The sequence below is a fragment of the Elgaria multicarinata genome, chromosome 7 (genome assembly GCF_023053635.1).
Source record: "Elgaria multicarinata webbii isolate HBS135686 ecotype San Diego chromosome 7, rElgMul1.1.pri, whole genome shotgun sequence".
Taxonomy (NCBI): domain Eukaryota; kingdom Metazoa; phylum Chordata; class Lepidosauria; order Squamata; family Anguidae; genus Elgaria; species Elgaria multicarinata.
This window is the reverse complement of record NC_086177.1, coordinates 29035293-29062675: the sequence shown is the minus strand read 5'-3', so window position 1 is coordinate 29062675 and position 27383 is coordinate 29035293. Positions and strand designations below refer to the sequence as shown.

At 40.0% G+C, this 27383-nt stretch overlaps 1 protein-coding gene across 2 annotated transcripts in view; it reads right to left on the bottom strand.

Moving 5' to 3' along the window:
* Positions 1 to 27383, bottom strand: part of MYLK4 (myosin light chain kinase family member 4) — a 102595-nt gene that overhangs the window by 35107 nt on the left and 40105 nt on the right. The window contains exon 1 of one of the 2 annotated variants that reach the window (XM_063130284.1): positions 4798 to 5463. The exons of the other annotated variant lie outside the window; for it this stretch is intronic. Within the exon in view, the coding sequence (XP_062986354.1) occupies positions 4798 to 5463 (666 nt within the window). Of the gene's footprint in view, positions 1 to 4797; positions 5464 to 27383 lie in introns of those variants that run through there. 2 annotated transcript variants of the gene reach the window in all.

Here is a 27383-nt window from a genome sequence, read left to right as displayed (position 1 = left end):
TTAGTCTGCTTTATTGTTAAAGTTTCATTGCTGCCTCCTAGTTGATCCATTAGTTACGTTTCCCTCCCATGCCTATTGTACAATGCCCTGGAACCCAACTTGATGAAGGACAGTCTAGAAATCTTTTAAATAAACAAATCAAGATAATTCCCACAGTTTGAGCACTTTTTTCAATAGTCGGCAATTGCTTCTAGCCAAATCACTGAGCAGAGATAAAGCGAAAGGAAGATAGCGTTCATCTTCCCCCACCGCACCGCCCCTGCCAGCAGGAGAAGCATTCCCATCAAAATGTGAGCCTCACCCAAATGAGCATTAACCATGCTTTATGAATTGCACCCATTATTTGCATTTTTTCTGTAAAATATTTCAACTTTTTTTAAAAAAAATCCTCTGACACTACCACTGAATAAATGGTAAGCACAGGAATATCCACTGTTGATATGATACTAGTCTCATAACTGCAATCCAGTTTGGAACATGTCTCAGAGTTTTCAATAGTTCTGTAGAAAAACCAGTTTTTTCCTCCCTGTGGAGCAGATGATGAGATTCTAATTGCCAATTGTACTCAGAACAACAGTAAATACCAGTCCTAACATGACAGGTGGTCTCAGCAGAAGAAACAGATGAACCCAGCTGTAAGGCATTACAGAGAGGTCTTTTGACTTCTTGTTGAAGACAATCTGAATTACAATCTGAATTACAACCTGGTTTTACTTAACATCATACAGATACATATTTAGCAAATCCAGCTGTGGTTTACTGGACGTAGCCAATGATGAGTTTTAATGACAGACTGACCCTAGATTCTGTTAAAAATACATGTTTTGCCTATTTATTTAGTTGTCAAATTTATATCCCATCTTTCCATTGAAAATGGTGCTCAAGTTTACTAACTATAATAAAATACAGATTAAAAACAGGATCTTAATTAAAACATAACATAAAAATGAATCAATTAAAATCACAATTTTATTGTATTTTCGTGTGTATTTTTTGTTTGTATTTATGTTTGTATTTTATGTAATGATCTTGTGGTGTGTATGTCTGTGATGTTGGAAACAGTAAAAATCACTATAGAAAAAAAATCACAATTAAAATTAAAGTTTTGTTTCCCTTTGTGTTTGTAGCCCACCTTTTCTTCCAAAAGGAAGTTAAAAGTGGCTAATAATAACATATAACAACAACAAAAAGAAACTAAATGCTATAATAATCTATTCCCCCCATGCTATTTAATATCAACTTCAAACTGCTGGGTGCGGTTATTCAGGGATTGGGGTTGCTGATAATATGCTGATGACACCCAGCTCTATCTCTCGTTTTCATCAAATCCAGGAGAGGCAGTGGGTGTTCTGATGTGGTGCCTGGATGTGGTAACTAGACTGGATTGGGTCAATAAACCAAGACTGAACACAAATAAGACAGGTGTACTGTTGGTATTCAACATGTTCCATAGAGGGTTATATTCTCCCTAAAGCAGAGGTGGGGAACCTGTGACTGTCCAGATGTCCAAGTCTCATTAGCCCCAGTCAGTAGGACAGGGATGATGGGAGTTGTAGCCCAACAACATCTGGAGTTTGCCCCCCCCCCCCCCAATCCTAAATGATCAGTTTCACAGTTTGGAGGTATTCATTAGTGCAACATTGGCTTAAGGGACCTTCCATAACATTCTAACTGCTCCCTAAGATCAGAAGGACAGGTCCTTGTCTGAGTCCTATCCCGGGGTGGAAGGCACGTTTGAGAGGGATGAGAGATGGGGCCTACTCAGTGGTTGCACCCAAATTATGGTCTGCCTTGCCCCTTGAAGTGCAGTTTTCACCCCTTCATCACTATTTTTCATCTGTTGCTAAAGACTTTTTTAAAATTCTGGTTGGCTTTTAACAGGTAACGTTTGTATGTTTTTGTGCTGAGCCCATGTCCTTAATTGCTTGTTTTATATTGTTGTTTTCATGGAATTGTAATTTTTAAATGAGTAGTTTTAATAAATGTATATATGTTTTAAAAATACAAATGAAGAATGGTAGGGCTGTCTCTGCTTCTAGGTGACTGTCAGCGCACAAAAGGTTGAAGGTGATCACATTGATGCAAAGAATTTGGCAGCATCGCTAGCCAACTGGTTTCAGTCAACGCATGTATATATTTAAATAAGACTGTGCTACCTTTTCTTTTGGCCCCAAAGCTAATAAAAGCTGATATAATAATATAAATTAATATTATTTTAAACGTATAAAGTAGTCAATTACTGGAACATATCTGCAGTTATTCATGTTTTTTCTTGAAAGCCAATATTCAGTGTGGATATCTATTGTCTAGGCAGTTTGAGTGCTTACGATTCTTTCTCAGGGTATAATGTTTATCCCCGTAAGAAGAACTTTATGTGCTCAAAACACATTGGCCTGGTTCAGACAACACGCTAAACCATGCTGCTTAACCACAAAATGGTTAAGGGAATGCATTCCCTTAACCATTTTGTGGTTAAGCAGCATGGTTTAGCGTGTTGTCTGAACCAGCCCATAGGGTAATTTGTCTGGGCAACACACACACACACACACACACACTATGCCATTCCGTTTGAATTTTGTTGTTGTTGTCACTCCAACCCACTTCTTTGTGGTGTTTTTGTCTAAATTAATTTGGCTTCCATGGGGCTACCTACAGTGATTTTACAAATGAAATATGGATAGTTGATTGAAACCCTACTCTAAAACTGTAGGAAGTTGTCTGCAGGGGTTCTGCTTGTGACCTGAATTTGAGGTAAGGTGGCTACTGCCGCAATGCCCAAAAAGAGGGAAAACATTACTTTAAAAAAGAAGACATTGCTTTGCATAAAATATGTACATGGTAATTTATTTATATAAAAGCATGTTTATAAATAATTACTATAATTTAAATAGAAATGCAATACATTTATTTATTTATTTATTTATTACATTTTTATACCGCCCAATAGCCGAAATACATCTCACCAGAGTGGGGAATACTGTGAGTAGCTGAACTCTTGTGCCTGCTCAGTGTGATGTCCAGATGCTATTGCTTATGGGCAACTTAGATTTTCCTTCTTATGGTGTTTCATCTTTAAACCAGACTTAGGCTGGACAGCACTTTAAACAGAAGACACCTTCTAACAGAGGACTATCCTAGTCTATATTACTTTACAATTTCTCACTGCTCAGCCAAGGTACCTTGCAAAACCATTATCCTTATAGAGCCCCACTTCCTTGTTAGATAAGACACGGTTGGAGTAAACATATGTAATTCAATACACAGGACAACAACTTGTGAAGTGTTTCCTTTCAAATAATGTAGGCCACAGTTTCCCCGTATAGTATAGTTAACTTTGCAAGCACCATTTTAAAATAGTGATGACTTGTGGTGCAAAATAACTTGAGGAGTAAAAGAATGAAACCCTGGAAAGTATATATTTACAAACTGTGAGGATATCAAGATTGGCCCATCTTGTTATGTAACAATATTTTAATAAACATTTAGGCTGTATATTGCTTGGATCTTGACTGACAGTACTGCAACTATTACTTTTGAACAGTATCAAATTTGGAATGAAGGCCCATTGATTTAAGCGGAGGTGGGGGAGAACGTTAAGTATATGCTTAGCTCTTAGTATCTTGTTACATACAGTATACAGGACGAGAGAGGGCATCAAGGTATTACAGATACAGTGAATATCTGTAATATCTTGTTACTGATAATGATATTCCTTTTAGATTTTACAATGAATATAACTTGTAAACAAATTGAAATTGCAGCTAGGGACTCAAAAAACTTGAAAATGTAAATGGAGTTGGTTAGTTCTGATGATTAAAAGTGCAAAAGGCTTTGCAATGGAATAAAATACACCACTTCGGTGTGTTTTTGTTTTTTAAATATACTGGCATACAAAATGGTGGGAAATAATTTATATTATTTCAGGCTTATAGTAAAAGTTCTACTCAAGTGATTTTTTCAAACGACTGGGCCCCCATCTATATGACAACGGGATTGCTCCTCATTGAATATAAACCCGAATTTTCATAGATTCGAATCTAGGCAAAGAGTGTCACACTGCAACAGCAACAGCAATATATCTCCTGAATTTACTGCTCAGAATATGCAGTCATAGGAGAGCCCTTGCGGAGCAAAGTTACTCCGGTGGGCATGAACTTTTTTTTTGGTAGTTCAGTTATTAATGCGCACATACGAAGCTATGGAACCCTAACGTTTTATCTGTGGAACTCCACAGGTTCATATAAGAGAAAAACTGGGGGGGGGGGAGAAATGAGGCAGCAGAAGAGGATGCGAGAGGGGGACTGAACACATCTTCTCCCTCTGGCTGCCCGTTCTCCCCTCTTTGTTTTAATTTTATAAGAGCTTTTATAAGTTGGTTAGAACCTGATTGCATTGAAATCTATAGCAACTTTGTCACTGAGGACAATGGGAACAGAATTTCTCTCCCTAATTATGGTTTCTAGAATGAGCAAACTCTCAACCAAGCACAAGACAATGCCCGCTTGTATCATTATTAGAATGTGATTTTTCATTGCTCATATTGCTCCTTATTTTGCGCATTTTTTTAAAAATGAAAAGCTGAATGATTTGCTACAGCAGCAACCTTTCTCAGCCTGGTGCCCTCTTAGGGTATAGCTCCCACCATCCACAACCAACATGGCCCATTGCCATGCTGGCTGGGAATGATGAGATTTGTAGTCCAATACTTTGGAGGGCACCAAGGTGAGGAACAAATCAACAAACACTGAACACAAAGTAGGAAACACATTAGGCTCCTAATAGCAATCCTGGACTGACCTTTTCACCCCATTTGCTTCTGAATTCATCCTTTTTGTCGGAGAACATCTGCATCCTGAAAAGATTTCCCACTTTATCTTTTCTCAAGTACCCGCCAACTCTAAGGAGCTTATGAGGAGCTTCTTTTCTGCGCATTAGATCGGTGATTTTTGAAGTCTTTAATTTCTCGACCAAAGAGCCGACAAGCTGATACACCCCCAGCAGGACTTGTTCGAGCCCATCTATCCTTTTGGCTTGCTGCTCGGCACTCTTGTTCATATTGTAGAGCTTCTCGTTAATTTCTATGCACAAGATCTCCATATCAGAACGATTTGATTTTTCAGAGGCTGCGGGGCATTGTCCGACTTCAGAGTCTCTTCCTTTCCCTCTCAAGAGCTCAATGTTCTTTTCCATACAACAGATTTCCTGCGAGACACAATCCAACTTCTGGAGAACATGGTCTTGCGCTGTCAGCAACGTGCTTACTTTCTGATCCAAGGAAGCAACCTTCACTTCGAGGGCACTCATGTTTTCAGGGGAGCTGCCATTCTTATCAGACACAGGGGGAGCAGGTGAGGGCTCCTCTTCATCAGACGGACGCTGGTTCTGCAAAGCATTCGGGTCAAATATTTTGGCCAAGGAGTTCACGACTGATGAAGATGCTGTCTTTTTGCTAGAGGTCAACATTGCATCTGTCAGATGGTGGATGAAAAGTACATCTTCGGAAGCTTTCCCACACTGTTTCCTAAGGGACAGGTGCTGCCTGGTTTGTTAGATCAGCCTCAATCCATTCAAACAGAGTTCCAGAAGTTCAAGAATGACAACCAGAAGCATTAGGAAGAAGAACAGCTTATCCACTTCTTTTTTAAAAAAGCACGATAAAATATCGTGAAGGACTGGGCAGATATTTGCAAAGCATCCTAAATGCACCCGCAGTCGGTGACGTCAGATGCCAGGGACGGCAGAAGAACGATTTGCACCCGAGTGGAATTTGACACCATAAAGGCTACAAGACATCTGAGAAGCCAGAGAAGTGAGAGACACTTTGGCAGCAGTGTGGCCACTTGTGAGAGATATGCATCTGGTCTCCAATTGGATCCTTGATCTGAACAAAATAAGAACCTCCTAAAGGGGAAGCTAAATTTGGGTGCTTGAAATTTTTACAGCTTAATGTTAATTGTTTGGATTAAAGTGCCAGTTGCTTTGCAAAAAAAAAAAAATGCAGACAAAGAATTGGTTTTTAAGAGCACATTGCATACAATAGTTTGTAAACAGGGTTAGAGATGTGACAGCGTTCCCCCTCCCCTCTTCTCCACTCAGTAATGACTACTGACGACAACCAAATTCAAATGGTCGAAACCATTGTCTTTTCTGTTAGTATTTTTTATCCTGTCCATTCAGGGCAGCTAGCAAAATAAAAATGGCACAAAGCAATTGCATTAAATCAAAACAAAATAAAAAATGACTGTAACAAATATAAGAGCCATGTAATGACAGGAGTCATAGAAAAAAATAAGATAGCTGGTTCTGGCTTCTCCATCTTCTGCGGTTGGCAGCTGACATTCTTGCATAGCAGTTTAAATCTGCTGAGTATAAAATAGCCATGTTCGGCATAAAACATTTCCGTGCCCTGTGTAACCCTTAAAGTAAATATAGAAACCCAGAGATGACTTGACTGGGCTCTAATCCAAAGCTCTGTGTATCCCGAGATGAACATAATGAACACAATGTGATCAAGCTTCCCCATTGGCTACAAATAGATTCTCCTGATATTGAAGTGAATGGAGAAGCCATTATGTGCATAGGCGCTCTTATTATATTTAATGGAACATATGCGTTGAGCTAAGGCATGTGAACCAACCAAGATTGAAAAGGCGATTAGCTTAGAAAGATATAAATTCAAAACCATATATACAATCTCTCACAACAATGTGGCAATGTTCCTTTCGGTACTGCTGCTGTGGCTGGGAGAAGTAGTTTTAAATATCTTCCAGCCAGCAGCTGCAGAGCTGTAGTATCCTATTCCAGTAGCAACTCTGAGCTTTTCTCCTTGAGGCATTTATCGTGTGCGCATCATTCCTTTCTCCCAGTTGTTTACAGGTTCCTTAGACAAAGTCGGGACCCTCCAATTTCACTTTGCGTTTAACCAGCACTTTCAGCCACATTTTTAGAGCAGGGAAAGCGAAACAAAGCACAATTCCCTCTTGTGCGTTTGTGTTATTCTACTGTACCACAGTGCCACCTAGAGGTTATGTAGTAGAAAATCAAAAAGGAAACACTCCTTGTCTCGTGCTTGGAACTCAATTCTTTGAGGAAACTGAAAGTAGATACAGCAGACTAACAGCCGATTAACAGCATCGTGAAGAAAAGCTGTCCGGCCTGAAAATAGGATGCCTGAAGATCATAACTCCTGACTGGGGGCTGTTGAAGCTGCTCCATCCAGCTACAGCAATATCACCAGTAGGAATACGGCAGCAGAACTGACATTAGGGATCCCAAATATGCCTGGTCTATGCAGGGGCTGGAAGGGGTGCATCTGGTTGGGTCCATATAACCTTATTCTTGTTTACTCTGAAATAAATCCCATTTTTCATGGGGCTTATTCTTGCGTAAGCATGTTTAGGATTGCAGCCTTAGAGTGAACAGCAGGTGTGAGTGTCAGTGATCAGGAACAGGATGAATGGTAGGTTGTTTTCCGGTGCAAATAACACCGGGGAGATTTTAATCAGTCTTCCGGGTTTAGTCATAGCTACATTAGGCCCATCAAAATCAATGGGACGCTAATTTGTACTAACATAAATCCCATTGATTTCAATGGGGCTACTCTAGGTATGACTAAATCGGGATCCAACCTCCCCCACCACATGTGCTGCCCTCACAATCACACTCCCCCATGCCACAAACATGCTGCTGTTGCTGTTTTTAGAAAACAACACGTGTGAAATACGATCACACATGTGATTGCTTTGTTTAATTTGGCCTTTAGGGCTTCAAAAGTTTCCCCATAGTTGGAAAAGGGAGTTCCACACACTCCTGTTGAATAAAGCTCTGGCTCTGTTTCCGGCGTTGACAAATCTTGTAAAAGCGAACTCTTTCTCGCACTCTGGTAACGGAAGTGGTTGAAAACAAAATGTCTGATGAAGAACCCATCTTCCCCCCCCCCCCTTCCATTCACAGCTTTATCATGACTATGGGATGACAAGCTCTACCCAGCCTGGAGTAAGATCCCTTTTGTACAGAACAGACAACCACAAGATTTAACGCACAAATATGGTTAGCAATGCATTCATGATGCTGGTTTAAGTGGCTTTGATTTAAAAGCAGAGGAGACCGTAAGGGGAATTGAGGGAGAGGGGAAGCCAGAGTTTAGGGATTCCTATTTCATGGAAAGAATAATAAATAAGGCGTCCCTGAAAAGACCACAAAACCCAGAAGCAGAGATGCTCAAGCAAGGAAGAGTTATGTTTTAAAATGCTTGGGGATTTCCAAGCCAGGTCTGCTAAAAGAACAGCTAAATCTTCTTGACACTTGGACATCTGCAAAGAAAAAGACGTTCGCCACAAAGTACCAGGAGAGGTGTTTGGACCATCTGTAAAACAACACAATGCTACAGGAACATCTATCTCTGAGGCATTTGTGTTAGAGCTTAGGGATCTCTATTTCATGGGCTCACAAAGGATGTCACTGAAAAGGGCTCACACATAATTCTAACACAGTTTCTCCCCCTGCCCAGCTTCTTGACACCAGAGGCCAAAGGTTGGTCATATGTCAGGAGGGAAGACTGCTACTGTGGTGGACACTGAAATATGTTAAAGAGGTCCTTCTGAAGAGCAGTTTTTGATGGGAACATGATGGAAACCTGAGGAAATGAAGGTCCTGGACTTTGCAGACAGCCCCATTGCTCTACGTTTCTAAGTCAAGGTAGATACAAAATTAATGTCTGGGCAAATTTGTCATTGCCACAGTGATTTATGGGTCAGAGAGGTGTGAGAGGTCAGAAGGACTCAAGATACATACCTTTGAATGCTCTGATGAAGCCTGAGATTATACATCCACAGCTTACCTGCCTGTTTGCTCCCCAGCCTGGTCCACTGAACCCCCCACACTTGATGTGTAGCTAGGGTGACTCACCCCCCAAAAGAGGACACCGATCACAGAAAAAGAGGGCGCTATTTTATTTGCATACAATCCGCACATACTAATTTATATGTATAAATGCAAATTGAGAAAGAATTGTTATAATTTAAGTAGAAATACAGTACGTCTCGCCATAATGTGGAAGACTTGACCCCAGTGACCTATGTGCCCCCTAAATCTGATGTCCAGGCCCAGTGCTTCCTCCTGATGGTTCTTTTCTTTGAATTGGACTTGGACTGGACAACCCTTCAAATAGATGACACCTCCAAATTAAATACTGTTCTCTGAGAGCCCTCCAAATCGAGGACTGTCCTCTGTAAAAGGGGACACAAGGGAGTTCCATTTCCCAAAGACTCTTGATTTTATATTGCGTTCTTATTTCTGAGTGCTTACTTCCTGAATGATCAGACAGAGCATCCTATAATTTATGGCAGCTGGCATCAAACATGACAAACAAGATCTCAAATAGAAATATTCCAGTAGCAGATTCCAACACTGGCCTTTTCTGGCTGCAGGCCACATATTGGCATACACTATCATTCACTATCACTTCCACACTTTATCATTAACAGACAATTGGATGTCACAGTTCTCCAAAGCTTAATATCCTTGGTTTCCCTTATTTTAGACAATTTATTCTTTTTTCTTACTTCCCCAAAACCTTTTAAAAATGGATGCACCTGTCATAAGAACCTAGGAAGCCTATACTGTGTCAGACCCTTGGTCCATCTAGCCTAGTACTGTCAACACTGGTTGGCAGTGGCTCTCCAATTCTACAGGCAGGATTATTTCCTAACCCTACCCAGAGAAGCCAAGGATTGAACTGGAGACTTTCTGCATGCAAAGCATGTGCTCTACCATTGAGCTACAGCAGCCTTCCTCAACCTGGGGCGCTCCAGATGTGTTGGACTACAACTCCCAGAATGCGCCAGCCAGCTGCTACAGCCTCTCTCTTGCTTCTCATGCGTCATGCATGAAGAGCACCCCCTCCCCACCTTGTGCCCAGGTAATACTATGGCAGGAAAATCTACATTACAAATCTATCATTTTTATACCAGTTTAGCTGTTGTTCCTTCCTCCAAAGAATTCTGCGAACTGTAATTTGCTAAAGATCCTAAAAATTCTTAACTTGCTATTCCCAACTCCCCACCCCAAATAGGATTAAGTTCCAAGAGTTCCTCGGGCAAGAGAGCAGGGCTATCAAGCCACTTTTTTTAAAAAAAATAAAATCCAAAATTAATTAAATAAAAAATGTAAGTCTGTCATGTAGAGAAATTAAATTTTACATGCTTTAAACATAATAATTACACATGAAATTACATTCTCCAACAGTGCCATGTGGCTCACTCATTGTTATCACTGTTCTTTCTGGTTCTATATTTAATCACTTAAATATTTATTTATTTATTTATTTATTACATTTTTATACTGCCCAATAGCCGAAGCTCTCTGGGCGGTTCACAAAAATTAAAACCGTAATAAACAACCAACAGGTTAAAAACACAAATACAAAATACAGTATGAAAAGCACAACCAGGATAAAACCATACAGCAAAATTGATATAAGATTAAAATACAGAGTTAGAACAGTAAAATTTAAATTTAAATATGCCAGTGTGTTGCAGTGGTTTAGAGTGTTGGACTGGGACTTGGGAAATCCGGGTTCTAGTTTGCATTCGGCTATGGGGCGGTTTAGGAATAATAATAATAATAATAAGAAGAAGAAGAAGAAGAAGAAGAAGGAGGAGGAGGAGGAGGAGGAGGAGGAGGAGGAGGAGATTCTGGGTCTGACCTTTTAGGGATTATTTCAAGCACAAGTAAAGTTCTTGCTTTGGAATAATCTAGTGCTTTTCAGTCCAGCCCCTTCCTATTTTGCAGTCCTCTGCTTCAAAAATATGTGGAACACGTGCCACAGTGGCTACTGCCATTGGGACAGTACTGTTCACACAGGTTAACAAGCAGCTAGAATCGGTGAGGTTCCCAGAAAACAACTAATAGCAGAATCAAATGGCTGTCAAATGTACATCTGTGGGCTCCTTGATGATGCAAGTGTGGGAGTGGTCTCAATCTCTTCGTTTGACCCTGGAGAAACATAATTTCGATGGTGTCACTCTCAAAAATGGTGCGTTTGAGTGCTGCACGTGAAAAACAAAGTGGCCTCCATCACAAGTAACTGTCCGTTTAATAATAATAAAAAATATACAGAAAATCTTTCTCCTTCAGTTCTACACAGAAAAGCTCTTTACGTATTTTTAGGACCAACCATTTTCTCAAAAAGTTTCCTTTTAAGGTTTCCGTATGATATTTCCTGAACATTTCTTCTGAAAAGTTTAGTGGTTGAAATAACCCCATAACTTGCTTTATTTTTGCTACACAATTTACAATGATATTTTATTTGGAAAAAAAAATCTAACTCCAATCCTTCAAATGACAGTTATGAGAAAATTGTTGAGTGCCTTACGAAGTCTTTCCTTTGTATCAGACCATCTATTTGAAGTTCTCCTTATTGTTCTGGTCCATACACTGCCTTCACAGAAATGGCTTTGAAAACAACTTAAAAAAAATAAAATAAAAGCCTCGATAGGTTTGACTGAAACGGAAAGCCATTCATGATACGTTGGCTGCAGAAACACGACAATATTCATATCTGGCTTTCAGCTGAGAAATCCCAGCTTCAAGGCCATACTAGACACTATCAGAACTGCATTGCTTCATTTCCTGGGTCTTTTTTTAAAAAACAGGGGGGGAAAGAGAAAAGAAATAGCACTGATCACAGTACGGAGGAAAAAAACCCTCCCTTCCAATGAAGACTACACTGAGTTTTTATTTTTCACATTATTCAATTCATATTGTCTTTCATTAATTGCCTGAATATTTTAACATTCCTGTTTCCATTTCGGTTTTCTTATCGCAGGTTTTGGATGGCTCTGCTCCTCCCTCAGTACTTTTTAGTCACACTGTCCCTGGGCAGTACCGATGGCACATTCTGTCCAGGCTGCTTTCGGGGCAGGTTACGGTCATTCTTGAGCACCCTGTCCAGGCTGCTTTTCATTACTAGAATAATATTGTAAAACTTCCTTTTGGTTTTCTGTCCTAGACAGATTTTTAATACATCTTGGTTCTCAACAAGTACCTTCCTGCTTGGCTGTATATTCCAAGGACAGTACAGGGGTGACGGATGGTCATTCTGCACAAACGTGTTCGTAGGAAAATGATTCTAAATTGCCCAAAAGAACCTAGATAGCAGCCACAGCCACGTGCCCCTGACTATCCATAGGGAGTGATGCTTTAATAGTAATTAATTGGTACCATGAGTGCCTCTGATCAGAATACTCTTGTTTCCAGTGACAAGGTTTTCTGCTACCCTTGCAGAATATATATAAAGGAGGAAGATGGGGAACCACTTTTCTCTGTTTGTGTTGGCTTCTAAGTGACATGGAATGTGACTCTAAGCAACAAGTCATGTGTGCACACACAGACACAGATACACAAAGAAAATGCACATGAGTGTTGTAGTGCTACACTCTATATGTGTGCATCGCATATGCAGTTCAAAATATTTATTTCCTTAAAGCCCTGCTGTGAAGCTAGGGGAATGGGGTTGGACATTGTACATTCACTGTGGAAGGTTTTGGGGATATCAGGCTCTGTCCACATTAGACGTCCAGGAGTGAGTACGCATCTCTGTACATTTTGCCCCCAAACAGCCTGCTCCAGCAGAATGTCTTGGGCCACAAGATAAACAAACAAGAAACGGATCTGGTTTGCACAAGCTCTGCCAATGCTACTGCAGCTACTGGCAGATCTCTAGAGAGAGGTGTTTCTCACTTCATTGTTCACACAAGCTCATCTATGCCTTGCTGTTTTTCACCATTTTGGCTGATAAGTGTGAGCTATGATTCCCTGGGCATTTCCACATGAGGCTCTTATTGTGCACCCATGATTGCGCACTCATGGTAGTTTACTGGTCCTTTATACGACATTGTCAACTTCCAAGGCATCTCTTGCTCTTTGCAACTATTATCACAGATTTTTCATAATGACGAGAGTCTGGTATTGTCTCTGAATTGTGCTCTAGAAACTTCATGTAAATGTATAATTCCGTTATACCACAACACCACCTACTGGTTGTATATTGAAACATACAGAAAGGCAGAGAAGGAAAAATCCCAGAAAAAAGCATGTGTAAAGGAGCCAATCTTAATCCCATGAAGAATCCAGAAGCAGAAGCCCCGGTAAAGGTGCGGGATAAAATTTTAATGCAGAAATGCCCTCCATTTCCTCCGTTCCACTGAGTGCACTGCTGACCTAACTCTCACGCCCTCCAGTCATAGGTGTATGGATTTGCATGGTGGATTTGAGGGCGGGGCGGGGAGAAGACAAGCTAGTAAGCTAGATAAGCTAGATTGACGCACATGGGGCAGTGGTGTCATCAGGGCAGGAGTTTAGGGCAAATGTTCAGGAGCATAATGAGCAGCAGTACCCAGATACGATCATTAAGTCCAGAGTCTAAAATTACCTAACTGTGAGAAGCAAATCATATTGCAATGGTCATAGTGAGATTGCATTCTCCCACATATGGGAAGAATCAGTCTGACAACCCTTCCCTTAGTAGCTGGCCTGCAAGTGTGTCATGGAAGCACTTTGATAATGTACTTCCCAACATTTCACAGATGAAAATATGGACACGCTTGTAAAAGCCCAATTCTTGTACCAAGGATAATGGTCTGAGTGACCTCCTTGCTACACACAGCTTGAAAGTTTTACTCCTGTAATCCATGATCATTCACTTTGCAATCCCCTGTCTTATTGTTAACCATGCAGTGTGGCTTATTTTTCTTGAACAAGCCAACTTGAAAACCCATGGTTTATTGTTGGGTTGTTCAGGATGGTTAACAAACCACACTGCACACAAGCCCTCCTGCAGAACATTTTCTGGTTCAGACAATACACTAACCTGTTACTCCATAAACAACCCATGGCTCAACAACAACCCACACTCAACCACTGAGCGTAGGTTAACGTCTTTTGTGAACAGCCCCATGGAGCAGCAAAGAACTACAGTTGTCCCCTAATAGTGTAATAAAGATCCCTGTTAACACTGGAGGGAAGGGAAGGGAAGGGAAAGTTAACAAGGGAGAAATGTGATCAGCAGATGTGTGCTTGGGCTCTGTTTCATTTGGACTAGGAAAGTGATGTGCTTCTATATGTAAGCCTAACATTTGTGAGTCAAGCATTTTCAATAAACTGGCACGAGTTGAAGGAAATAATTTATTGTAAAGAAGCACAGAGCAATCGAAAGAACAAGTGAATTGCTTTTAAAGTGGAGTTGTCTTAACACATCTTTGAACACTCAGCATTGTGTTCGCCTCTTGAAGAAAATTTCAGCCAATAAAACTCTCATGAATGCCGGGGAAGAACACACCAATTCTAATGAGCCATTGTCGGTACCTGTTTCCTGTTTTCTGCAATTGCGGAGAGAATTCTAACAGAAGACTACTCCAGACATATGATGGTAGTTGAACATTCAGTGTCTTGTCATGATTTATCACCAAGGGGATTTGCAGAACACCTTGTGGCCAGTTAGTATGGTAAGGGAGGTCAGACTTCATAATTGATTAACAGGTGGTAGAATCATTGTGCATGGAGGTCACATTGATGCTATAAATCCCCCATCTCTGCCTCATTGAGCATAGGGCCAAAACGATTTCTCTGTGTGTGCTCTAAACTTTTGTCGTTTCCTTTGGATAGACGAGAATAGGGGTGCTGCTGAATGGAGTTCCAGACAACCTTTTGGGATGGCCCTATGGACACCACATTCATATATCACTTAAGACACAGCATGCCACTTATTTCCAAGAATTATGCAAGCATTTTAACTCACACAGTGAGGGATTCTAAAATCCATTTGCAACCAACAGATTCAGATTAATTTCTTAATCTATGTAGCTCTGAGCAAAGGTTTTGGTATGGTTTGCTTTTGAGAGCTGTGGTGAGTTTCTATTTTTATCATTAGCATGTCCACTTACACATCTCCAAAAAGGAGGACAATGCATCACCAAAAGGGAGGCGAAGGAAGGCGCCAATTTGCATAAAATTTGCATATGCTAATAGACAGGTATAGATACTAATTTATGAAGAATTATTCAATTGTCCTGGACGGGGTTGCACTCTCCCTAAAGGATCGGGTCCGTAGTTTGGGGGTGCTCTTGGATCCAGAACTGTCACTTGAGGCACAGGTGAACTCAGTGGCAAAGAGCACGTTTTATCAGCTTAGGTTGATATACCAACTACGCCCTTATTTGGACAGAGATAGCCTAGCTAATCCATGCTCTGATAACCTCTTGCTTGGATTACTGCAATGCGTTATATGTGGGGCTGCCTTTGAAAACGGTCCGGAAGCTTCAGCTGGTACAAAATAGGGCAGCAAGGTTACTAACAGGGACTGGCTGGCGAGATCACATTACGCCAGTCCTTTTCCAGCTTCATTGGCTGCCAGTCCAGGTCCGGGCCCGATTCAAAGTGCTGGTATTGACATTTAAAGCCCTAAACGGTTTGGGGCCAGGTTATTTGAAGGAACGCCTCCTCCCATATGTACCTGCCCGGACCTTAAGATCATCTACAGGAGCCCTTCTCCGTGAGCCCCTGCCAAAGGAAGTGAGGCAGGTGGCTACTAGAAGGAGGGCTTTCTCCGCTGTGGCACCCCAGTTGTGGAATGAGCTCCCCAGAGAGGTCCGCCTGGCACCTACACTGTACTGCTTTCGTCGCCAGCTGAAGACCTTTTTATTCTCTCAATATTTTAACACTTAATTTTAATTTAAATATAAATCTTACTGTTTTAACTCTGTATTTTAATATCAATTTTGCTGTGTGGTTTTATCCTGGTTGTGCTTTTTATACTGTATTTTGTAATTGTGCTTTTAACCTGTTGGTTGTTTTATTGTGGTTTTAATTTTTGTGAACCGCCCAGAGAGCTTCGGCTATTGGGCGGTATAAAAATGTAATAAATAAATAATAAATAAATAAATTGTAGTAAAAAATATAGTAGGGCTAAACCCAGAACATTTCTACAGGGCTCTAATGATTTTTAGGTGGTGGTGGGGTTATTATTATTATTTATTATTTATTATTATTACATTTATATACCACCTCATAGCCGAAGCTTATCTGACATTTTATGTTGTGGCCATTGGCAAAGACTCCCCTTACTTTTCTTGACCTCGAAAAGGACCCAGACATTTGGAAACGAGGCTCCATGATTATGCAAGATCGTTCTCAGGGGACATTGCCTGGAAAAATGATGTTTGCCCTGGGAACAACACTATATTATGTGTAGCATCATTTCCAGGGGGTTATTCTGGGTACATTTTCAAAGGCTGCACTCAAGCTGCTGCTAGGTTCACTGATGTGGCTTTTCAAAAGGTAAAGAAATGGAACAAAATGGAAACATTTAGCCAGCCCCCACAATACCCCACAAATGTACCAGGAAAGATCCTTCTTGGAACTTCATCCCAAGCCTTGATGATGCCTTGTCTGAAGCCGGTTCAGCATTAGGAGCAAATTCCCCACCCCACCCCACCCCACTCTGGACACCAGAATTATCCTCAGGACAACAGCAGAGGATAAAAGGGTTATATCCTCCCCATGCCTGCTGTGATCCTGTGAATGATCAGTGCCCCCAGCACCACATGTGAAAGCTGTGGCATGTTGAGAATTCATTCATATCAACCAGAAATTTCTCGCAAAAGCAGTTTTAACACTTATCAATGAAACTCTTTGTGAGTTACAGGCAAAGAGTGGATGAACAGGACTTTAATGAGAAGTTTTATGTACAGTTGTAATTGATGGTGTCTATTATTCCCTTGCAGCCTGTGTCTTACTTACTTCCTGTCATCCATTAAACCTGGCCCCATCTGAAGATTCCTGCATAAACTTAGCAGTCCATATAGTGTTTTTCTCTCTCTCTCTCCTTTTAAAATCACTCCATTGCAACAACAACAAAAAAAGAGCTGCATTTCTCAAGGCAGAGAAATATGATGTGATAAATTATCCACTAAGAGTGCACAAGCCTAGTTCCAAGAAGCGAGTTTGAAGGAAAATTCCTGATGTTCTGAGGCGAAAGCCAGAGGTGTCATAACTCTGAAGGAGGGGATGAAAGAGGCACTGTCTCCAGGTGCACCAGGAGTGTACCTCATTTCATGTTCAGGAGACTGCTTCAAATCTTTGGTTGCAATCCAAAGCTGTTCTGGCAGCTCGCATCCTGTATTAAAAATTTATAAACCACAAAAGGCCTTTTCTTAAAAGAAAGTTAATTCTGGATGGATAGCCTGAAAAGATTTTAAAAGGGACAGCAGTCAGAAGCGGTTATGTGGAAAATTGGACGCGAGTGACAGCTTCTCACTCGGTTGGAATCAACTAAAAATACAGCAAATGTGATTTCCAGGAGAACTAGGCAAGCTACACTGATCAAAATTTCATTTGGAAATCTTCAGATCAGAGCTCAGAAATTTGCCTAAGATCTTGCCTGTCTATGGGTAGCATCATATGGATGGATATTGTTTATGTTTCTTTTTAATTCATTTTTAATACTCTAACTTACAAAGTAATACTGTCCGTGCAACGTTCTGTCTGCAATCCAGACAATCACAGCTAGTGAATTGTGAGAGTTTTTGTATGTTACTGGTTTATTCTGTGGCTGGATTTTGTTCCAAGAGAGGGAAAATGTCCATAATTGATCAGAGACCTTTAATTCCCCTTTCATTCATGTTGGGATTAGTGATGATACCACCCACCATCTCATGGGATGGGGAAATTTGCTTCAACCTGTCCACAACATTGAGAACACACTCAGATGGTGATCTGTTGAATGCTCCCAAACCAGCCTTGGATTCTCTGCTGACAGAAACAAGAGCTGTTGAATTTAAGTAACCAATCCATTCAGATAAGTACAGCCTCTAAAGCTTCCTCGGTGCTCTCTGACAATGTGTATGAACTAGACAAAATTAAGTACATTTAAATCTCATTCATTATTTCAATGGGGGAATTGTAATCATCCTTAACTCTTCCATTGTAATCAATGGCTGTCAAAACTGCTAAGTTTTGGCTGATAATGATCCATTAAACAAGCTCATTATAGATAACTGTGTAAAATCTCTATGAACCTCCCCAATAACATTTATATCTGTAAATGATAAATGAATGATAAACACGACTGAAACATAGAGACATTGGGTTGAATCCAGAGTTAGTCATACTTATAGTAGACCCATTGATTGCAATGGGATTTAAGTTAGTTATGATTTCTAAAGATGATTGATGGTGCTTCCAAGAAGAGGGTTCCTAGTGCTAGCAGCCATTCATTGGGCTAGTGCACACAAGCGAAATAAGGCACATTTGTGAATGGCCAGTCATGGAAGTTTGAAGGTCCTTTTGATGACATTGTAGCCTCCTTCATGTCTCCCACTCCTTCCCTGGTTATTCTGTTTAAAACAAAACAAAACTTGCATAACACAATTCTTCTGAAATATCTTGGGATTGTGCAAGGGAAGTTGCACTACCAAGCACCCACTAGAGGGTACTGTTCCATTCAATACTATGAGCACCAAAGTTTTTAGTAACAGACCACATGGTCGCCCCTCTCCTCCCATGTAATTCAGCTTATTATAATTGTGGAAGAGAAACAGCAAGAAAAGCACTGGTAAGCGAATCCCTTTAATCTAAAGAAGTCCAGTAAGTGTTGTGTATCTATTCCATCTTTTCCTACTTAACAGATTCTTTTCTGGTAAGGCAAAAAGAAGGAAAAAGTGATAGGGGTTGGTGCAAATTGATGACGTTGTCTGGACCTCCAGTAAAATTCAGTGTTTCAAATAGAGCAATTATAGGATAAAAGCCACATCTGCAAGCATCTTGAGTCTGGATCTAACCTATTAAGAGAAGGTATTCCTGTTAATTGCTCTTCCTGTTCAAAGTTCTGCTCCCATATTGATCCCTGAAAATTCCTCCACATTGATGATGGCCCCTGCTTTTAATTTGAAGATAATACCCATTATATCCGGAACTGCCCTAAACCACAATCCTACAAAGGGTATATTCTGAGTACTGCTGGATTTCATATCAGAGCATGCCAATATTAGAAGATGCGGATATAGAGTTAATAGATTCAATCTAACAGAGAATATATTGATATGATTTTACTGGGCAAAGGGATGGTTGAGGAAAGATGGCCTAATGCAGGGTGTTTTTTTTAATGTCTTGTAGAGTTGCATCAAGGCATATTTAAAGTAACTGGGCAGACCGAGAACTGCTAAGACTGTCTAGACTTAAAAGCTCAAAACAGGTTTCAGCTACTTTTAGGCAAACATTGTCTTGAGACAATTCAGGTAACTGAGTTGCCTTGTTCTGCCAACTTTCCCCTTTAAATGAGTGGTGGGAAGATTGCTCCTGCAAGCTCTTCTTCTTTCACCCCTGAAGTCTAATTCTATGAGCTTCATCCCATGTACCTGCTTTCCTCGGATTATCCCCGTAGTGCTAAGCTTTCGCAGTTGTTGTTGCTTTTGCTACCGGGAGACAGCGATCCTTTGCATACCAGGAAGTGAGTTTAAGGGGGGAAATGTAAAAAATCATTAAAAAATCAACGGATGACCCAATTCAATTCAAATTTGGTATGCTTAAAGCTCTCCCTAATATCTATTACTGTGCCAGTTTTGGTGTCTTTATCTTTAAAGCTTACGCAGATGTAAGCATTTCTTTAAAATCCTGCTCCTGCGCCCCAGCGGCGGCTTGGAAGATATGCTCAAAAAGTAGGGGCTAAACACAGCAAATCTTTTTGCTTTATTGCACAATTAAGGCAGGATGCATGGGAGTACTTCACAATCAAAGCAGATTATAAAGTGGAAAACTTCTGAGTCCTTTGCATGCAATTCACAGTGATTGCACAGTATAACACTGGTGTGAAAGCTCTATATGAATAAGCATTCATTTGAATAGGAGAAGTAAGATAGATTTCTGCTCGCATAAAAACAGGAGCAAAATTACCAGCATCACGTTTGGCATTATTTCCCTATCAGAAATACAACAACTATAGTGATTGGTATGGTGGGGTAGGGGAGAGGAAATTATCCACCTTGTAATGGGCAGGCTTTCATATGCATACATGACGCTTAAGGGCTTTTTCATTGCATTGAGATTTATTTATTTTTTTAAAAGCTACAATTGCTTTGTACCAACAAGGAAAAGATCAAATACAGGTTTTTGGTAAAAATTCCAAAAGCTGTGATTGTCCAATAGGAGCATATAAGAATGATTCAATTAATTGATGAATTACTTCTATCAACCCCTGGCTACAGTTTCCAGTAGCATCATCGTCACTCTTTTGATCTGTATATTCCATTTCTAATTTCTATTCTCTTTCAGTTCCCTAGACATCCTTACGAAATTGCTCCTTCTCCTTGGCATTCCAATGCTCATCTGCCTGCTTGCCAGTATCTTCACAGCTTGGATATCATATCAACCCTTTCAACCAAGGGACTGTATACATTGAGGAGAACCAAGTATTAAAACAGTTCCTGGAATGTTGAATGATTCCTGATCTGAAAAATCTTGTTCCACATAAAAATCAAACATGCCACAAAGAAGGGTTTGGCTTAGCCTTCTCTTACACATGTGCTGTTTTTTGTGTGCAGTGCATGATATTCATGAGAGAGCATTCCTGCACACCTGCAGCCTAAAGAGATACATACCAGGAAATGTACCTCTGGATTCCGCTGCATAATCTGGTGCTTCCAGGGCCAAGCTTCCTTACTGCAATTCCATTTTCTCGTGATAGTCAATTATTTTCATAGTTATACCCCACTTTTTCTTACGCCCAGAAGCCTAAAGCAGCTAATAAGTGCAAAACAACCCATACAAAAATATCAAAATTACAAGCATCATATGTATTACCACAATGGCTTGGATCCAGACTTAATCATTCTTGGAGTAGACATATGGAAATTAATAGGACAAGTTAGTTAATGGGTCTACTCTATGCATGACTCAGTCTGGATCCAACCTGCTATATATGTATCTAAATGAGCCTTTCCCAACCTGGTGCCCTCCAGATTTCTTGGACTACAATTCCCAGCATCCCTGACCATTGGCAATGCTGGCAGGGCTGGTTAGAATTGAAGTCCAAAACATCTGGAGAGCACCCGGTTGAGAGGAGAGATCTAGACAATAAATAAAGATGTCCACCTGCTTTATCACCTGCTTTCTCGCACACACTATAGTGTTCATATTCTTAGGCAAGCTTTTGCAACACAAAAAGCATGAAATTTCTCTCCTTTAAAAAACAAAAAGGCATCTGAGACACAGAGCTCTAGCTGGATCTGGTGTTGATCCAGTAAAAACAGCTGGCTTCCCTTACAGATAGCCTCTCTCCTGCCCTGAGTCACTACACTTCTACCTCTTGTTAACCATAACGTATGGTAACTTTCTTTGTCAAAGTCACATTTCCAAAACGTTGCAACAAACAACACCTTAGGGATCAACGCACATGCCATTCATCAGTCATAACCACTTAGGGAGGAAAACTGATGAAAGACAAGGGAAATAAATGCTGCATCTTGAAAAATGTATATAGAAAATAGGGGGAAAGACTATCTCATTTTTCAGATTGAGAGATCTGATAATTTTGTGGGTAGTACATTCTTAGCAAGCATTTTAGTTCCTGGCTTGAGGTAGACAAGAAAAGAGGGCTAAACAAGGTGTTACTTAAAAAGCTTACTTTTAACTTGTATTATAACTTCATAAGACTTTCAAACATCTATATTAATCCATTTATTTTAATATCAGCAACTACCTTCTTGGCTAGTTATGAGTCTGCCACCTAGCTATAGGATTCCATTATGACATATTCCGATTTTAATTTTCATCTATCTCTAGGAGTACCATTCTTTATTTGCAGATTCCATATCCAAATCTCTCTATATTAGTCCATGCTCCCCCTTACCACAAGTGGTGGGTTCATGGCACTCTTCACAGGGTAAAAACAAAAATCTTGTATCACTGTAAAAACTACCACATTTATTGTAGCATAATGTCTACAGTCACCTTCATCAGATGCATGGAATGTTATCCTAAGTTGCAGGTAGATTAGGTAATGTTTTCATGGGAAGAGATAGCACTCGGGTGTTACGATGTCCTTCCTATAATCTTTTAACATACAAATGTACAGGTTGAGCAGGTTTTAAGGGCTGCAGAAGCAAGCACACAGGCAGGCATTGGTAATGCCAAAGCACATGCAGACAGACAGACACAGTGGGCATCTGCCTTTAGGATGCAATCCTATAAACGCTTACCTAGAAGCAAGTCTCACTGAAGTTAATGGGCTTACTTCTGATGTATAGGAGTGCATTGTTAGCCTGTTTCAGTTGCCTCTATGGTAAATGCATAGCTGGACACAGCATATGCATCATCTTTGTAAATGCTGGACTGGAATGTAACTATTGCTGAACAAAAACACATGCCACTGGGTGGCTGTTTTCCAAACACAAAAAAATGCATTTTAACAGGAACAAATTATAAATTTGGTAACAATGGAAGAATGAGCCAATAAATATGTAACATGGGAGATGATGAATACGGCAGTAGGATGTGGGGGGGGGGGGAGCGGGGCGGATGGGCATGCATTTCTGTCAATGGGAAGCACAGGTCAGCTTTAGTTAATTAATTAAACTGATTAGAAGGAAATAATTCAAATGAACGATGATTTTGAAAACGTTATTTCAGTTTCTTGGTGAAAGACTGGTTCTAAATTGCTGCTGTGTCAAGTGCCTCCACTCTTGGGATGGAGAAACCTGAGAAGAGCAGCATCTTGTTATGAAACAGACTCTCGGTTTACCTCAGAAGCCCTCTTCTCCTGTCACCTAATTCGGCCCCCTCTGCTCTATCTCTCCACCACCCCCATTTTCTATTTGTAGAACTGAAATGATGCTACTCAAAACTACTTCAGCCACAAGTTGTTGATGCAGAAATCACTGGGGAAATTCCACCGCCTTGTACTCTATGTGATGAAGAAGGCCATGCTAGATTATTGTAATTGTCCTGTCTGGCCTTGAAATTCATGAGAGATCATGAACCTGTTGTCAACCCTCCCCTCTCTTCCTCTCTCCCAATTTATCAAGTATTCGCCAGGAAGAATAATATACTTTTTATCTGGAATCATAATCACAGCTTAGAGATCTTCCTGCTTCCTATAGCAGAGAAAATAATAGGCTGTTTAGGGTGCTTCCAGACAAGGCCTTTATTGTGCAATCACTCTGCCTTATTCACAGAATTTCTCAGGGATTCTGGACAACATCACCTTCCACTTGCAACCCTCTCATGTTTTCCTACCACATCCTCCACCTTTTTTTTATCACCACAAAATATCCATTAAGGAGGGAAAGAAAGGACAACTGCACAATACATTCTGATCGGTAGCACTAGGAGCCAGCCATCCTAAAATGTGCAATATGTTTGTCTCTGTGTGAAATACAAACGTTTCAAAATCCTGTTTCAGATTCTGCCTATAAGACTGATAAAAGTCTGTGTGCTCGTATTTGAATGTCAGTTGGTTTCTTTCTACCGTGTTATTGCCACTGGTATGATTTTCAGGTCAGATCTCATTGGCTGAACAGCACTGAGCTATTATTCCCATTTTTCATCAGTCTCCATTGAACTATCGTAGGATACCCATATACCAATTTGTTCAGGTTTGCAGCATTAAAGATAGGCATTAAGGGGGAGGGGCTTCAAAAACCAATTTCTAATTTACACCAGGTTCCTCTTTTTGCAAATTAGAACCACACTTTGGTTCAAAGAAGTGATGAATATATGAGGACATGCATACAGGAATCTTAAGTAGGATCTACACTACTGCTTTCTAACGATTTATAACAGTATTGACAACTGTTGGGGCCCAGGTCACATTCCAGATACTGTTTTCAAACCACTTTCAAAGTGTCATATCCTACTTGGTGTAGATCTGGACTTAGTCAGAGCTATGTCCTTGCCCAAGCCACACCTCACGGGATCAGAGCTTGAATGTGAGATCTTTCTTCATGTTATCCCAAGAAGCTAGTGCTGCAACTCTTCAGCTTCAGCTCCTTTAGTGTTTGTTTTGGACTCTGTAGAAGGTCAGTGCTTCAGCATGGCTCTATTCCTTTGGGGAAAAATGCTTTCATCGCTCCTACAAAAGCAAGTACCCACCGTTCTTTGACTAAAGTCCAGTAAGCTCCAGTAACTATGTTCGGACTTGGCTCTGGCTGAGAAATTCCACTGTTTCCTCTAATACAGCTTTCCTCAACCTGGTGCTCTCCAAATGTGGGGGATGCTGGATGTTGTAGTCCAAAACATCTGGAGGGTACCAGATTGGGGAAGGCTGCTCTAATATGAATACAATCTCTCCTGTCTTGATAGCAGTGCTATTTTTTTCTTACATGACCTCTAGGGATAACTAGAAAGGTTTTGAAGCACTCAGGCAACTTTCCCTTTCAGTCTGCTTTTTGGAGGATTTTACACCCTGCTGCTTCCCTTTTAGCTCACAACTCCAAAATCTGGAAGGGCCAAAGAAGCCGTACTCTCCATCTTTCTACCTGGTTAGAATCCAGACTGGGAGACACAGGAACCTTGGTCTCTCCTCATTGTCTACAGGGTGTTCACGTGAAAGTATGGCACAAGGGAGCAATGGCAGAGCAGTTACTTTGATTCATTGACCTCTGAGCAAGGCGACAGTCCTACAAAAGGTTATATTCATGTCACATAGTGAGACTCAGTATCTCATTACACCAGTGACTACTGTTACAGTTGTACTAAGGACCTATGTGACATCTGTTTTTAAACATGATTCTGTTCTAATTCTAGGCACAGCCAGAGAGAGAGAAGCTCAGGTTGTAGATTTCAAATAACCACCATTTTTGGGTTTTGGGTGTGTGTTTTTTCACCCCAATGCATGAGTATTACAGAAAATTGTTCATATTTTACTGTTTTTTCACCTACTCCTCCAATGTTCCTTCCATTTCTGCCATTTCCCAATTCTCCTTCCCCAACTTTGGAGTTTGGCCTTTTCCTCATAATTTATTTATTTATTTATTTATTTATTACATTTTTATACTGCCCAATAGCCGAAGCTCTCTGGGTGGTTCACAGAATTTAAAACCATAATAAAATAACCAACAGGTTAAAAACACAAATACAAAATACAGTATCAAAAGCACAACCAGGATAAAACCACGCAGCAAAATTGATGTAAGATTAAAATACAGAGTTAGAACAATAAAATTTAAATTTAAGTTAAAATTAAGTGTTAAAATACTGAGAGAATAAAAAGGTCTTCAGATGGCAACGAAAAGAGTACAGTGTAGGTGCCAGACAGACCTCTTTGGGGAGCTCATTCCACAGCCGGGGTGCCACAGCAGAGAAAGCCCTCCTCCTAGTAGCCATGTCACAAGCCATAAGCCTTTCTTTTCTCATCTATTCTTACCATGTTCCATGTCATTTTCTCTCTGCTGGTCCTTCCCTTCATTCTTTCTCTACCGCAAAAGTTCCAATTAATTTTACTTGCAAAAACGATCCTCCACTCCCCACAGCTTTAGAACCTTCTGATGCTTTTAAAGAGAGTTGTCTAGTGGACATAAATGGTTAAAGTATAGGGATGTCTTGGAGATGTCCCAAGGAGGCTTTAAATTAAAAACAAGAGAAGTGTTGTTAAAAGAGGGCCATATATGCCAATGGTTTTCTTACTTACAGATTATGGAAAAGTTTAAGAGTGATATAAAAGAAGGGGGATTTGAGGAAACAAAGTCATTGTTTGAAGAAGCACTATGTATTAACGAAGAACATGTTATCTCCAAGGTATATAAACTATTGTTAAATCTTGAGACAGAGAAGGAACAAACAAAGGATTGTTTGGTAAAATGGAAAAAATAATTTTGGATATACGATCCCAATGGAACTATGGAAAAACATGTGGACAAAAGGTTTTAAATATACATTAAGTACTAGACTTAAGGAGAATTTTATAAGATGATGTATAGATGGTATATGTCTCCTTCAAAGCTAGCAAAAATGTACAGGGGTTGTTTGGGAGACTGATGGAAATGTGAAGAACAAGAAGGAACCTTTTACCACATGTGGTGGTCATGTAAAAAAGCAAAAACTTTTTGGGTTAAAATTCACTCACTAATGCAATTTTTTTAAAAAGATAAATATAAAAATGAAACCAGAAGTATTTTTGCTTGGACTTAAGGATGATCAGCTAAAAGAAAAAGAACTGTTATTTCAACATATTATTTATTTATTTATTATTTATTGCATTTTTGCCCAGGCATATGGCGGCACATCTTAATCACCCACAAGTTTAGTTTTTAATGCTTTACGTGTGTATGTTCTGTGTTTTAGAATTTTAATGTTTGTATACTCGTTTTTACCTTAATTTTAGAATTTCTGTAAACTGCCCAGAGAGCCCTGGCTATGGGAGCGGTATATAAGTGCAATAAATGAATAAATAAATAAATTTATACTGCCCAACAGCCGAACATATGACAACAGCGGCGAGACTATTATATGCACAATACTGGAAAAAACCCCAAGTACCAACAATGGAAGAATGGCTTCTCAAGGTGTTGGAGTTGGCAGAGATGGCGAAATTAACAGCGTTAGTAAGAGAAAAATCAGCAACTTCATTTGCAATGGACTGGAAATTTTTGATAGAGTATATACAAGAGTTGCAAAAGAATGATTTGTTTGTATGTGGATTCGATATATAATTTGTGGTTTCTTTTTGAGGTTTTTTTTAATGTAATTCTGAGCTGGCTAAAAAGTAATAATTGATAGTCTACGTCTGACATGAAGATCGCTTATAATGGAGTATAGCCTTATGTATATATGTTTTTACGTATTGTGTGTGATGTATTGTGTGTGATGTTATGTATTTTGTACTGTTTCCCTGTTTCCCTTTTCCTCGTGTGTTTTGCTTTTGTAGAAAATAATAAAAGTATTGCAATTCTAGAACCTTCTGATGCTTTTGTGCAGGGGTAACGTTCAAGCTAATTCAGCGATTTACAGGGCAATCCTGTGCATGTCTACTCAGAAATAAGCCCCATTGAGTTGAATGGAACATACTTCCAGGTGAGCATAGATTGGCCTAATCAGTTAGCAGGAAGGCACACATACACACACTCCCTCTCTTTGCAGGGACATATCCACGAGCAGACATAAGTCATAACACATTTTGAAACAATCAGCAGTAAAAAGGATCAAATTTCAGTGATTTCCCTGAAAAATATCAAGTGGCAAGGATCAAACATCAAATATCACATTTCAAGATTTTCCCTCTCAGCGATCCAGTGTCAGTGAGTGATCAGGCCTTTCAATCAGAAATAAATAATGGGATGTCCTTGAGGATGCATGAGTTATCAGGACTTTAAAAATTAAAATTGGATGTGGAAGAA